Here is a 16680-nt window from a genome sequence, read left to right as displayed (position 1 = left end):
TTACCTCCGGTGGGGGGAGCTCATAATTATTGCACAGCCCCTTAGTTATTACACATGCCTTTCGTATAGAATTGAGACTGTGATCACTACGCAGACTTTAATACTGTCCAAGATTCGACATTATGTAATTAATTACTCCTAAACCTTAACTCCACTATATAATGTCGGACCACTTACAAAAAGAAACCAAACTTTTTAATCGAAAGAAGAAGTAAAATTAATTTAATTCTGGTCATTCGTGCCATTATGTTTCCTACTTCCCGTTACACTAAATAACGAGTGACCTGCCAACAGCCAACCTATTGTCACATATTGATATGGTTTCTTCTACTCTACTCTTTAAATACCTTTTGCTTTTCAAACTGGAGACAAAGGCCACTTGTTTATGAAACCCAAGTTCAGAGAGCTCAAATTATATACTCCTATTATAATAGGCTTCAATCAAAGTGCTATTTAAAATATGAGCGGAGCTGAGAGGATAAAGAGTTCAGAGACTAGAAACACTGGCTAGCAATTGATATCGACTGCTACGTATGTGAAATTCTCACAGCCTTGTCATTATCTACCGATGCGTTAATGCAAGCGTACGCTTTGGAAGCAATTTTGGTATTAAATAACACAAATGAAATGACTGCATACATGTACTGTTATAATTGGAATACATGATCTTTAAATGGACATTTGAATAAATTACTGTCATTTACTACATGTTAACCATGGCGTTTTGGAAGAGACGAAGTGGTACTTTTGAGCCGCGTAAATTCGGTTCCAAAAACTGCAAATATGGTGCTTATTATTTGGGTAAGATGGAGACGGACGGCGAAAGTGGATTGGATTGTACACTCAAAACTGTGAATAATATGTACAAAAACTACAAGCAATCGAAGGGCAAAAATGCCCAGCGAATGGTGGTTGAGGTAGCACGTGAAGGAGTCATTATGTGTAATGAAGCCTCGAGTCCTCCTAATGGAGTATCCAATGGCAGCAAAACACTCCTACCAGTTGTGGATATATCCTTTGGAACAGCTGTTCCTGGACACGACAAGGTATTCGCAGTAGTTGTACGTACTCAACCCACCCCAGGTAGTTGCAGGTGGTATTGTCATGGTTTCCTATGCGACTCACCTTCCGTTGCTAGAGATCTTACATTGCTGTTGGTGAAAGCCTTCCAAAGAGCTTCTGCTGCAGGAGAAATCGACCAACCAACTTCTGTTGATGAAGCTACAAGACAGAGTAAGCCTACCACATTGCATATATTACACGAGAGAGGAAGGCTTGAACATCAAAAACTTCACAAATCAAAATCGACACCAGCTGTGTCTGCAATTAGGGTGACATTAAATGTTGAGTATAAGAAACCACCTGTACAAGAACAGCCAAAACCAAAGTCTAAAGCCAAAGGAAAGAAAAGTAAGGAAGTTGTCGATGGCAACAGAGCATTTGCCGAAGCTCTTGCAAAACGTGATTTTGAAAAAGATAAACTAGGTCTTCTTGACAAACCAGTTAAAAAGCGAGAAGGTGGTACAACTGCTACGAGTAGTTCTTCCAGTGCTGCAACTAGTAGTACACATGTTCCATTGCGGAGGTCAAAGAGCGACAGTGAAGCACTCAAAGCAGGCATGGCAAAACTTGCAGATGACAAAGAAAACTTAGACCTGTCTTCTGAAAGTGACAAAGACAATATCAGTGACAATGATAGCAGTACTCATAATGGTTCTTCAGAACTGGAAGATGATGAACAAGAGATTGTCGTTGCTATCAATCCATTGATGTCAATTCTGAAGAATCCTGCAAGTCCTTTAAAAGCAGGGAGTACAACAACTGTAGCATTCAGGGGTGAGGTCTCGTCACCAAGGAGTGAAAGCGATGATGAAGAATCACCAGATAAAGATGGTTCTAAAAGGGCAAAAAGAAAATCTGTACGATTCTCTGAGGACTTCGCGGTTATTCCCGATTCTTGAAACTCAAGTACAAATGTGCATTGACCTCACACAATGTTATTGTTATTTTAATTATGGGTGAATGGTTACTACTACAGCAACATGGCTTTATGATAAGCCATAAATATATTTGTCTTTGGATTATCTAAGTATTGTAAATGTAACATTGATCGGAACGTCGTTCTTTTGAATGGTATAAAATGTAGATCCAAATTAACAGGATTAATGTGTATTGTATTGTTTTCTCCAAAAATGTCCAAAAACAATTTTTTTGTAGTATTTTATAGTGTTAATGTATGTAGATACAAGGAGAGTCTTTACAAAGAAGTACAATCCAATTGAACAAAAACAAAAAATAACACTTTGGCAAAAACATATTTTTCCAAACTTGACTCTGTATGTAAGTTTACAGAATGCTGTGTGACATTTGGTTTACAGTTTTCAGGTATTTGATCAAACATAGAAATATGAGACTTGTTGACTGAGATAAAGAGATAATGGATGTGAGATAGTCTAGGTCACCATGGTAACCAGGTAAATGGTTTACACTGGTAGTGAGACGGTTGTAACTACAAATATAAACTGCAAATTTGCAATAGTGGTCTGCATATATAATTGCTATTATAATAAGACAAAAATATATTTTGTCACAACAAACAATAACAGCAGCTGCATTATTTTGTCAGCGCATGAACACTTTTAATGGCTCCATTTTCAAGGCTTGGCCCTTTTAACTTGCTAACGGTACCGTGACTATTATAATAGAACCCTCGAATGGTAGTACCAGTTGTTATATATTTGTAATGTAATAGCATTTTTTCAATAGCGTTGTGATTTATATGCCTGATGATATTGGTGTCGGTGACGCTAGGCTGCTATATAATTTACAAAACTATTGATTTAATGAAATATATTATGTACATGCAGCTTGGATAATTATAAGAATTTTTATTTTAAATTGAATTGACTTTTACAGCTGCATGCAAAATTGTGAAATTACTTATCAATAATTGTGTTATGGGACCTTTAAATATTTCTGTAAAATGCGCACTGATTGTGAAGCTAACAGTTTGCAATGTATATGCGGTTAATCAAATTTATATTGAACGAGATGCATTATGTTATTTCTAAGCTATGATTATTTCATGATATTTGCGTTACCCAATATTGTTAACATAACGTCTGCGAGGAGATAATGCCTCCTTTACGTAAAGGCAAACATAGTAGCCTGGTAAGTGTGTTTTCTTAGACCTGTTATTAAGTGCTCTTTGTGCTTTACATCATTGGTTTACTAGTAATGTTATCCGCTGGTGCCATTCCTGAATGTCACCAGTCAAAATTTACATTGAAATCAAAAGACAATACACAAGCATGACAAGTTGTTGAGATAGTTATGTAATACCGCGAATACTTTAAATTAAATCGCTTGATTGAAAATGCTTTGATGAATGTTTCGTGAGTGTGATAATTTCACTCATAAAGTATGTCTACAGTTATCATAATTTTCTGTTTCCCCCACCAACAAAAATGGTTGTAAGGGTAGACAAGGTATCGTTGGTCGATGCAGCCAAAAAAAAAAATCGATTTTCATTATCTAAATCAATATATTATTGAAAAATAACACTTTGATGTTTTGCAAAAGTTCATTCTATAAATCATTTACTAGTATATACTTTGAAAACCTGCTTGATTTATTGTTGCAAAAGAGTTATGTACGTTTACAAAAGTGTTGATTTCTCAGCCCTCTTTACAACAGAGAACTCAAGAACTATACAGGACCTACAAAAGTATATCTGTGATATTTGAATTCTTCTACACATTCGCTATGAAATGATCAATGCAATTTTTGCCAAAGCTCACTACCATTCGCAAACTACCAAATTACAACAGTTTAAAATAGTTGCTATAACCTTAAACAGTCAGGGGGGGTGTGTGTGTAAATCAGGGACACATAAATTATATCATGTATGTTAGCTACATGATCTGCAAAAAGACTGAGTTTGTTTGATAAAACAGTTGTCAAAATTCCGTATTAAAAACCTTACAGGACCAATTTTGCCATTTCCATGTGGCAAGGCTACGTGCGTCCATCCGTGGAACAATTTGTCTATTTTTTATCACAGAACATTTGGTAAGAATTGATATACTCGTATTCATCATATTATTGGAAATTTTCTGAAAATTTCATTAATCGCATTCGGATGTTGATACGCTATTTAGTTCTTGACTTATTGGCCAAAATACAAAGAACTTACATTGGTTGACATTTTACCTGTAACTCAAGAACCGTAAACCTACCGAATTGTTAATATCATTAATACCTTTTCAATACTCAGAAAATATCCATTGAGATACAGGTTTCACCTTTTACAAAAAATGGTTTGATTTTTGAGAAAAAAATGAGAAAATTGATTGAGCCTGATGCACATAAGGCTCCGGAAGGAGGGGTGCATATAACCAGTACTGTGCGACTTGAAGGCAACAAAAAGTTGCAAAATTTAATTTAGCGTCGAACACATTAGCCTAAATAGTCCAACAAAGTACTTCGTATGTATGACTCCATTGTCCCGATTGTGTCAAAACTGCACGAATCTGCATGAGGCAGTGCTTGGAAAAGCAAACGAATGGGTCTCTAACTGAAATTTTAAATACATACTATCTATATCCCCATTGATCCAATCAGATGTGATATTTCTTAGTGATTTAAGGTTAAGAAGGTTGTTTAGAAAACTCGAATGAATTCTATAATACATGAGTATTTTGATTTATACACTTGTAGGTACTCAAAATGTATGCATGAAAGCTCATGAATGCTGCTGAATGGAAGAAAAACAAGCTGTCATTGGGGATTTAGTTTAACCAAGGTGCAATGTACACACATAACATGTAAAGTATAACAACCAACAATTTGTCAATCAAGACAATAATTCTCTTCAAGAGACTACTTCGACAAAAACGTCAAATGCATTCCGCTCAAATCTTATAATATAAATGCTGGAAAATTGCCATAGATTCTTACAACTGGCAGCGAACTTCCTGTTTTTCTGTTTTGTACGTTCTTTTCTTCTGTTCAACTAGCTTCAACTGTCCAAAGCTTTTGTTAAGGCTGTTGTATGGTTTGAAGGTGTGTTTGGTTGCTATGTAGGGTTAAGGCAAACCGCTGCATTATCTGAGGCAGACAACATCAATCACAAATACAACAGACTGGTACAAATACCATATAGGTTGACACGGTACAATTAATTTTCTGTAAATGTGAAGGTAGACAAAATACCGAGGTTTGGTACGTTTCAGGCCCGGGTTTCAGGTAGAATTCCAGATCATTTTTTGCAAAGTATTTGTAAATTGTATAGCTCAGAATATGGCTATATAGTTCTATACTTCCATAAAATCGAAATATTATTAAAGAGAAAATATTTTGTGTGTTTGTGTGTTATGAGGTAATAATTATATATGCTTGCTACCAATAATTTCCAGGTATTTGATTATCAAATTACGAATCTGTATTCAGGTGTTCAAGAAAATATGTCAAATTACATCACACGCTCTAACTATTTCTTAGATTGCTAACGGGTACAAAATACGAGTTGAAAATAATTATACTTTCGATTGGAATTTTAGATATTTTTGCTGTCATTGCGTGTACAGTAAATAAAATAAATTTTGAATGAACGCAATCAACCAATTGACCAGAATTTACTTTGTGCAGCATGGGAAATACAATTTCAGACAATATTCAATAATTTCTCGAGCCATTGATCCATCTCATTATAAATTCGATGTCAATAATCTATATCATGATATATGCATTCCGATTTACATTCGCATAGGGAAAGTTCACACTCTATGTCCATTTCCTATAACAGCTATATGCGTTAATTGCATGTACATGTACACCATCTGCTGATATGTTTTGAATGTAGGCTACACCGGGTAGAAATATTATGTTCAACTCATTTTTAAGTTAGATATGGAAATAATCATGATCATAATAATTAAGACAGGCAAAACAAAAAATAACTGTCGCAATAAGGAAGCTTATTATTTCCTGATATAATCATTGCATGTTTTGTGTGTATTGTTTAAATGATTCTGTTATTATCCAAAACCTTTTTATTCTAAACAGAAACATTTGAAAACATATATTATGCTATTATTTTTGAAATGCAAGTCCGGTTAAGTCCCTACATTTTGTGGATTTTCCGGCGGATTTTCGCAGCAAGGTTTATAGTTATACGCCAAAACATAATATTAATAAGCCAAAAGCCTATAATTATACCGTAGCTCTCAGTTTTTTTTCTCTCGGCTGCTTTGTCCCATGCATATATCCATGGTGGCACACGTGTGATTGAATTTTAACAGTTTTAATTATTTAAAAATCAATTGGGTCAGAGTAATTATCGATACATAATTACATGTAAGACAGTACCAGTAAAAATTGTATTAATTAACCAATATTTTTCTACATGCAAATATCTCTGAATCTGTTATTTGTGTAAGGGTAACTTTGATGTATAGGCGTATCAATGTGAATGTGGTCTATCATAATCAATTCAGGTTTGATGTTACTATAAAATGTGCCTTTAATGTTGACATTAGATAATGTGCATGCCTTTAATGATAAATGAATGGTAATTTAAGTCTTTATCATGTACGTGGAATGTTGAAGCTATAATACTACTCAAAAACAATTACAGCTATCAGGATTGCCTGTATACTATTATTTTATTAGCATTTTGAACCAAATACAAGTCAGATATTATTTTCATTCAGCAATGAATGATGCGAGTGTTATTTTGGCGACATGTGCGTTTGTAGTAAATTCCAATTTTCTTTGCCGTAGTTGTTCGGCTTAAAAATAAAAGGGGATATATCTGACAGTATCTTCAATAGCCCCATTTAGCTATAAGAATAAAAATTCACATGGGTATGCAATGCATGGGCATACATAGAAAGTTTCAAAGAAGGGTGACCAGATCAGGACTTCGCAATTTGTCCCTCTGAATCACCGCTGCATAACTACATACCGTAAAACCTCGTCTACAAGCATATATGAAAGCTAAATTAATACGATACATGCGTAAATATGCCAATACAATAATTTGGTCTTACAATAATACTTGTTTGTATATGCTTGGATCTGTCATTTATTTGCTCAAACACCATGGCGCTTGGATTCATTTAACTTTCATCAGAAGCACCCTATATTCGTTTAGACGAGGTTTTACGGGACCGTTAGTTTTCTTAACTTTTGGCATAAAGATAATAATACCTTATTTCAAAGTTTATATTACATGTGTGAACATCATGTATGCCTAACTATATAATTATGTATATACCATGAAACTGTTTTTATCAATTAAATACTTTCTTGCAAACTCTTTGATGGGTATTGCAAGCCATTAATTGATGTTAAGCAATCTGGCATGTATTAATGTTGAGCTTCTAAACATATTTTACAAGAATAATGACAACAAGAATATCATTTCTAAAAACAGTTTTTCTTGTGGAATACCAAAGTTGGTCGTCATTGAATGACAATGATATGATTTGATTCAAAATGAAACAAATTAAAGGACACAGGTAGGTGATCATGGTGACATATCTTTGCAAATAATGACCTATCAGTAAGGCTTATGTTATGATTAATGGAGTATAATTATATAGGAAAACACCAGTATTTCAAGCCATGGAGAAACTGTTATATTATGTGTTCTTATATACAACAAAAACGTGTGTAAAATAAAATGAAAAGAAACAGTTACATCTTTGCTGTTGTTAACACCCACTGATGGGTGGTTTTATTTATTCAGTGGTGACGTCATAGACATGGTAAAAAACCCAAATAAGTGAACCGTAAAAGGTGACGTTTGCAAGAAAAACAGAAATGCGTAATCATTTTTTCATATATGGTATTCTATGGTACTTACCACACAAATTCTAATGGAATTTGGTGGGTTTTGGTTTTAAACAAAAATAGTCAACATGTACTCTAGATAATTCAGAAGAACATAACTTGCCTGGACCACAAATATTTCAATCCAAATCATCAAAACTCGGAAATATTTCTTGATCAACAGGGCTAATTTTATTTCTTCTGTGTGTATACTTTGAAACACAAGCATATCGATATGATCATTATATTTGAATAAGGTGCTAAAATTCTTAAAAATATGTAGCTTTTGGTGATTCGCCATGCATTTCATATAGGATTATGAGATTTTATCGTTGAATTAGTCCATTGGTTTCATAATCTCGTTCATAATCCATAAAAGTCACCTAATTGTGACCTTTTGGCACAATAGCTGAAGAATTTTAAAATATTGCCTGTCTATACCTCTAGGCTATACATATTTTGTCCTGTTTGTACCATTTTGAACTTTTAACTTTTTTCGAGAATATAGGGGGGATTCTTCTTTGAGTTGTCAGGTGAGTTAAAATAAAACGATACATTAGATATAGATGATTGGATTCACCGGAATTTAGTATGCGGTGTTTCTATACAGCAAGTCGTGCCAATTATCTGTGGTTTTTGGCATTGAATGTTGTAATTCTAAAACATCCTTCAAACGTGGCCCTATATAACAATCGGTTTAAAAAAATAGAAATTCTTTGTATTTTTTTCTAACGATAACTTGGGATTTTAGAGAACAAGTGATATCATTGATATAAGAAGGTGGATAGTTTAAATCCATTTATGCCCATTTGCTATTAAATAAAATGATTGTTTGTGCATAATTTAATTCACGGTTAATCAAAGGGATTATGTTATTTGTCCCTTTGAATTTACCTCAACTTTTTTGTGCATTCAATGTTCAAAACCGTATTTGTATTTCAAAAGTCGGACCAACTTCATGTTTTGGACACATACGATGTACCACAAAATGTAATTAATGTATAGAAAGCAATATTATCGTTGACACGTATTCAAAATCATACACTCTTTGCCCATAATCTGTAAACACTTGTTTCATGTATGTTCACAAACTCTTTGTTTAAGCAATAAGTTTGTTTCAGTTTTGTTCTTTCTTACCCAATATCAATGATCGAAGGAAACATACCATTTCAATATACCGAGTAGTGGCTTTGACTCATCATACGACTGTACATAACATTTCAACACATGTATCAAATCATGTCAAATATTGCACTTGGTTGCACATCAGTTAGTCTATACATTAATGTAAAATGAAGTTTATTCATGTAACAAACAAACAAAACGCCCGTCTGGTTTAAGCTAATTATATAAAGTCAGCATATCATGTATCAAAATCTCAAAGGTATATAGGCATACTAGTACTTCGAGATAACTTCGACGTTGCAATGAGTGTTTGCAATCGTTTAAACGGAGTTTATTTGTTTGTTTCTTTGTTTTCTCATGTCTATTTTTTCAAAAAGGGGATTCTAGTATTCTTGTAGTATCAGTGTAGGCCCTACTGTCTGATGCTCTGCAACCGCAAAGAGCGCACAATCTTCAAGGGTACACTCTCAGAAAAAAAGGTGCTACGTAGAACCTTTTTTTGTCCTGTATGTAGAACCCTAAGCAGTAATAAGGTTCTAAAAAGAACCTTAAAAGGTTCTATAAAGAACCTTCAAGGTTTAAATAGGCCTGGGGACATTCTAATTCATTCATTCAGGGACTCATTACAAAGTTAAGAAAAGTAAAACATAGTGTTAACCCCTTTTGTACTAAAAAAATCATTTTCTTGGATAAAAAACTTTTTTTTCTGTTCTACGAAGAACCATTTAAGGGTTCTTTCTTTAAGATTCCTTAAGGGTTCTTCAAGCTCAAGGTTCTACAAAGAACCCTTTTCTTGGCTACAGAACCAGTTTTGGTTCTACAGAGAACCCAATTGAAACCCAATGGGGTTCTTTGTAGAACCAAAAAAGGTTCTGTAGCCAAGAAAAGGGTTCTTTGTAGAACCTTAAGCTTGAAGAACCTTTAAGGAATCTTAAAGAAAGAACCCTCAAAGGGTTCTTCGTAGAACAGAAAAAAAGGTTTTTTATCCAAGAAAATGATTTTTTAGTACCAAAAAGGGTTAACACTACGTTTTACTTTTATTAACTTGGTGATGAGTCCCTGAATGAATGAATTAGAATGTCCCCAGGCCTATTTAAATATTTAAGGTTCTTTATAGAACCTTTTAAGGTTCTTTTTAGAACCTTATTACTGCTTAGGGTTCTAAATACAGGACAAAAAAAAGGTTCTAAGTAGTACCTTTTTTTTCTGAGAGTGTATAGTAAAACAATAAAAAACAACACCCCCCCACAAACACCCCACCCCACACACTGTCACCCGCCCCCCCCCCACAAAAAAAACAAAAAACAAAACAGGCATTACTCAATTCAGCATGCTTTTGATAAGTTCGATGGTTACCTTAAAAATATTTCCTCCTTAATTTCGATTTCCTTTTCCATAGCAACCGCTGCGAGTAGATTTACATTTAAATCATCCAAAAGCATTGTTTTTGTTTACCCTGGATATGTGTGTCGTGTGCTTAACAATGATACAATATACAAAACGAATATGAATGCTGTGTTGATTAATTTGTGATTTCATGCGTATGCATACATAAAAGACAAAAGGACCTGTTGCTACGAGTTTTCCTTCATGCCAAAACATTTCAATTATTGATATGACTTGAGGCTATTTAAAAATATCTTTAATGTCATTACATTAACCTAATGTAGTGGGCATCCAATCTATAGCATACAATTTGAAGAAACGTTCAGGTCTTTGCAGATATTTTAGATAATTATAATGTCACTGACTATTTAAAGACAATCATCGCAAAATGATTCAGAGCAAAATGCTTTGAGCATAATTACAAAATAACATGCAGTAAACTATAAACAATAACAGATTCATTTTTGATTCCTTGCATGTTGGGTAATGGTTATGCTTAATTATGCTTTAATTATACCGAGATGAACATGAATTAATCTAAACCCAAATAATTTCTATAATATGAGACAATTTATATCAAAGTATGAAGTAAGTATGCATGATTACACCGAAATAGGTGACAAAAAGATATGTTCTATTTTTATGTAATTATTGTTCAACAATAAATTTACACAAATACCTGGCACAAATATTGGTGTCATAACGTCTGGCTGAAAAGGTAAGTTTATGAGTGTCATATTAATTATATGTGGTGATGCGAGCTCACATATCTAATTATCCACACTTTTTACTGAAAAATACAAACTTGACAATCAATTTATAGGCTACATTAGATACAGTGGTGGAATCCCCCTCCCAGTCAGAACGCTTGTCCCCCGGTTGCCCTCAGTACGAAAATGGCTACTTTTTGCTGCAGTTTTGCACAAAATGATTTTGCCCCGAAAAAATCCTGGCACCGCCACTGATTAGATGCGTGATCATGGTGATGAGCATTTGATCCATTGAAATGGTAAGACAGACAGATAGAAATAATTGATCTATAAACGTGGTATTTTATTTTGGATGTCAACGTAAATGTGTACAGAAGCCATGCAGTCCGGTTACCATACCTTGTTTTACCCCCTTCACCAATTCCCAATACATATCGATATTTTTCATTATTCAGGACTAGGCCATATCGAACCATAATAATATACTTGCATTATAGTGTACATGTATACTACGTGTACAATTTTAAGGGCCGGTTCCTTTATTTATTTATTTATTTATTTATTTATTCGGTGTACTTTCAACAAGTATTCGTTATTTAATCTATTTCAGGTTATTTTTATATTCTAACGAATATTGGTTAACAAAGAATATATTCGTCCCCGATTTCCACAAGGTAAAGGTGTATTTTGATGAACACCAATGTTATTCCGCGAGTTATATCAAGCCTGTGATCATGGTGACGCTATGCCAATTTTCTAACTTCTGCAATTTGATTCGAGCTGACAAAAGTTTTACACAAATCACTGAGGGTGATGTCATTTCAATTCCACATACCGAGAGTAAAATTACTGTAGAATGTTGTTATATTTAAGCTCATTTAATTCAACTTCACGTTTTTACTGATTTTATTATCGAAGTGTGGAGATGGTGAACCTTTAGCTCTTTGTTCAACTTCATAATATAGTTGACTAGGGTCATAAAAACAGGGGTTCCCTTTATCATGTGAATTTTCCATTCATTTTATTAATCATGTTAATATCAAACAATGAAATATTATTCTAATAAGACGCGGAATAACAACAAGATTGAGGCTTAATTTGCAGTTTCTCACATCGGAAAGAAAAAATTTAAAACATTATTCGTACTTTATCCCAACTTGAACTTGGTTGGTTTTTATTTTCAGGCACAAAAGGTGGATTAATTCTCTTTTATTTCATCAATCGCTGAATTGTATTTGAAGTTCTGAAAGCTTCTGAACATGCCGTATGGTTGGATTAATTACGGGGTCGTTGAACTTCATGTATGTGTTCACAACTAAAAAGATATAATAAAACCTATTTGATTTCTTTAATGGACTATATACAGGAACATCTACTTTATGATTTTTCAAAAGGACATTGTCGCGATTAGCGGCTTGCAGTATAATTATGGACCGACACAATTTGATTTTTTTTGTCCCGGACAAGAATGGTAATGAATTGTGCCTGGGGCTGGAAACAAATTGACATCATGACTTCACATTAACTTGAATTCATTCAAATTTTTTGGTTATTCCTTGAATTTTAGGGTCAGGGTTAGAGTTGGGATTAGGGTTAGTTTAGGTTTAGGATTAGGGTTATTTTTAGGATTAGGCTTATGTTTAGGATTAGCTTGCACATAATAATTACATGAAGGATTGACCATTATTTTGCTTTAAAACTTAATCGGAGAAAGAAATTAAATATGCAAAGTATTAGATAAAGCAAAGCATTATTTAGGGGCCTATTTGAATTGTTATCAAAAACAACAATTTGAGACAATTTTCAGGAAAACCTGAAGCTGAACATTTTTTACCCATTGATTCTGAAACACAGCGAATAGAGGAATATGTTGGTGTGACTTTAAACAAAATTTAAGCAATTTTGAATTTTGAGCCCTGTAAGGTTCATGTCTGAGTAGATCACATTTTGCCACCATGACATTTCTTTTCTTTGAAGACAGTTGAGTTTTATTAAAACTGATGCGTCAAAGTATATTATGTAACTGATATCATAACCACAAAACATGCAAAAGGGTTTTTCTTGCTACAAGATAATTCATATTGAATTTTTCATTTGATCGAATATTGATATTTTATAAAAGTGCTTGTTACATAATAGTTCCGATATCAAACTCGAATAAACGCGCAAGCATGCATGTAACAGTCAGCTACCTGCACAACCGATTCTTTTGTTCTGCAAGGCTCACTCAGTCATTTAATGAGGCAATACAAACGATCGAAATTGGTGTTGAAATGAGCAAAATTTTGAGTTACACCTTTTCAGTGTAAAAATTGTTTTCTCAGCCAAATGAAAAGCAATAATTTTCATTTTTTCAGTAAATGGCTGGAAAAACTATAATGCTTGATACTGATTTTTTTTAAAATCCTGGTGTTAAACTTAGGCCTGAAATTCAGTCATTTAGTGTAAGATATTCGATTTTTATAGGCTTCAGCTCGGCCCGCGAGCTTTTTCTTGGATCAACCTTTTAGCTTTTCAAAGTAATATAGTTCGCTAATGAAGGATTTTCCCCAACTTTCTAAAGCACATCACCGTGAGCTATATATCATAGTTTTGTCAGAATTTCCGTTTTGATTTCACCATCTTTCACTGTCGGCTGAAAAAATTTCTAAATCAACACGTGAAATCTAAAGGCTAGTACTAGCATTTTGGATCGATATCCCTGGGTTTAATAGGAATACCGGCATGGCTATAGTGTTGCCAGAACTTCAATATAGCAAAGAAATTCCCAGACCTATAGCGCTCCTACTGATCATGTTTAACCATAACACCCAATTGGGGATTTAATCGCTGGTCGGGCAATTTGCTTTCAATGAAAAATTGACCTGGATAACAACAAAGGAAATATCGACTATTTCAGCTGGTTGCTCTCGAGATAAAAGTACTCACCATTGCCTACTTTTACTTAGTTTGACATTTTCGGAGCATAAATGGAAAAAGGGTAAAACAAAACGGAAATTCTGACAAAACTATAACATATAGACCCACACGATGTGCTTTACAGAGGTGGGAAATATCTTTCTTTAGCAAACTATGTTAGTTTGAGACGCTAAAACATGAATTCCGTAAAAAGCTCGCAGGCGAATTCAAGGCCTATAAAAATCAAAAATATCACACTAAAAGACACAATTTGATGCTTAATTTTAACACCAGGATTTTAAAAAATGTATATTCAAGCACCAAGTTTTTAACTGACATTACTGAAGAAAAAAAAAAATATTGCTTTATATTTGACCGAGAAAATTAATTTCATAGCAAAAAGGTGTATCTCTGAATTGTGCTGATTTTTACATGTATCGATCGACTTTTAGCGCGACTAAGCATTTCTAAAGAATTGGTTGTCCAGGCGGCAGACTGGTAAACATATTCCATCATATCGACCAATAGCAAGACCTATGGTCTACCAATGACCTTTTTACCATCAATCTTACTATAGATTAACACAGTACAATGTATAGATATGCAAAAGTATTTTTTTTCTGTCCATTTAGCTACACAAACAATTTACCACCACTTTTGCCAAAAATATGCAATTTCGACCAGGGTTTTTGTAGAATAACTCTTTAACGATAGGTCGTAGATAGCACACACTATACATTTTTGAAATGTTGAAATCCTTGTGATCAAACGAATACTTTGGTATATCATTCAACAAGTTGGAGAAATAAAATTTCAAGATAGCCAGCATTACTAGGATTGTTCTGTAACCGCAATCGCACAATCTTCATGGGTATAGTCAATTTTATTTCAACATTATGCACCATCTTCTCTGAAAAACAAAAACAAACACAACATCAGAAATGAAATTGCCATCCACATTAATTAACAAGCAACTTTAATATCTATTAATTAATTATTCCTCTTTAACCTTCCTGCAATACAATATTGTTATCCCATAACTAAGAAACGCCACTCGCCTCGTTAGATACCAATACCAGGATCAATTGTTCACTTTATTACAATTTTTTTGCCGGTGTTAATAATGATATGGTAACAACATTCCGGACATATAAATATGTTATGTATACACATATGCTTTATTTCATGGTGATATTTTAAAATTATTAATTTATTAACACCATATTTTTTTTTTAATTGTTGCTAGGTCAATGTCATGCCGTATATCATGTAAAATGGCATGTTACCATGGTTATCATAATACTATACCACTGTAATCAGTTTGAGTGCTAATTATATCCATCTATCAAGTATCAATACATGGACTTTGGCCATTTTCCTTACAGTTGCGACATGCTTTAGATAATCATTAACTCATGAGTGAAAGCCATGCATAATACCGTATAAGATGATTTCACCTCAATTAGATTTTCATGAGGTTTGTTGACATTTCTAAATTAGAACGCTTTCAGAATTTACTCAAACAAGTATGATGCATGCAAGTAAAATGATATACGAAATATATATTACTATCAATTTATATAAACATGATAAAACGGAGATGACCTTTGACAAAACAGCTTTCTAATAATTTCTGCCCTCAGAATATTTTTACCATCTGTTTGACCATCATGTACAAATTTAAACCAAGAATACAATTGGTTGACTTTTGTAATAATATAACGATGGAACTCTATATGAAAGCGCTTGCGGAACTGTGTAATGTGTTCACACGAATTCATCAAACATCAGAAAAAGATCACCTTGATCAGTATCAGTTAAATTTATAGTTTGGGTGTAGGCCCCCTACAGTCACCCCATACACTCTACATCCCATAGGGTTGCCCTAAACACATTGCCGTATATATCTAAAAATAGATATTATTATTACTGGTCACTATTAAAATATCAGTTAATAATATGCCTATCTCGAATTTAATATATAATCATGATGATTGTGAATTCAGTTATCCAGCTCATTTACGTATCGAGGTATAATGAGCACCGTTACCGCGTTCTGATTAGGCCTAAAGAAGAAAAATTTATCTCTCAAACATATCACAATAAAGCTATGTGCTATGCTTTAAAAATTTAGTGAAACAAGGTAAGTGCAACATTACATTACATTACATGTTTACGAGTGATATTGGACACACCATGACTGCTATCTTCTGAATGAAGATAACATGTTTACGGAGTGATAATAGACAAACCTTGACTGCTATCTTCTGAAGATAGCATATTTATGGATTGATATAATACACACCTTGACTGCTATCTTCTGAAGATAGCATATTTATGGATTGATATAATACACACCTTGACTGCTATCTTCTGAAGATAGCATATTTATGGATTGATATAATACACACCTTGACTGCTATCTTCTGAAGATAGCATATTTATGGATTGATATAATACACACCTTGACTGCTATCTTCTGAAGATAGCATATTTATGGATTGATATAATACACACCTTGACTGCTATCTTCTGAAGATAGCATATCTACGGATTGATATAATACACACCTTGACTGCTATCTTCTGAAGATAGCATATTTATGGATTGATATGAGACACACCTTGACTGCTATCTTCTGAAGATAGCATATCTACGGATTGATATAATACACACCTTGACTGCTATCTTCTGAAGATAGCATATCTACGGATTGATATAATAC

General features: G+C 33.6%; 1 protein-coding gene across 1 annotated transcript; it reads left to right on the top strand.

The window, feature by feature from the left end:
* The first annotated feature begins 526 nt into the window (after positions 1 to 526).
* LOC140150933 (uncharacterized) lies at positions 527 to 7346 on the top strand. Its single transcript, XM_072173091.1, has one exon. The coding sequence runs from the start codon at positions 708 to 710 to the stop codon at positions 1959 to 1961; it is 1254 nt and encodes a 417-aa protein (XP_072029192.1). The 5' UTR covers positions 527 to 707; the 3' UTR covers positions 1962 to 7346.
* Positions 7347 to 16680: the final 9334 nt, after the last annotated feature.

The sequence above is a fragment of the Amphiura filiformis genome, chromosome 1 (genome assembly GCF_039555335.1).
Source record: "Amphiura filiformis chromosome 1, Afil_fr2py, whole genome shotgun sequence".
In the NCBI taxonomy this organism is placed as follows: domain Eukaryota; kingdom Metazoa; phylum Echinodermata; class Ophiuroidea; order Amphilepidida; family Amphiuridae; genus Amphiura; species Amphiura filiformis.
The sequence above is the reverse complement of the archived record's forward strand: the minus strand, read 5'-3'. Positions and strand labels throughout refer to the sequence as shown.

Excerpts from the sequence above, each read along its gene's own strand:
- LOC140150933 (XM_072173091.1), top strand. The coding sequence starts at position 708 with ATGTTAACCATGGCGTTTTGGAAGAGACGAAGTGGTACTTTTGAGCCG.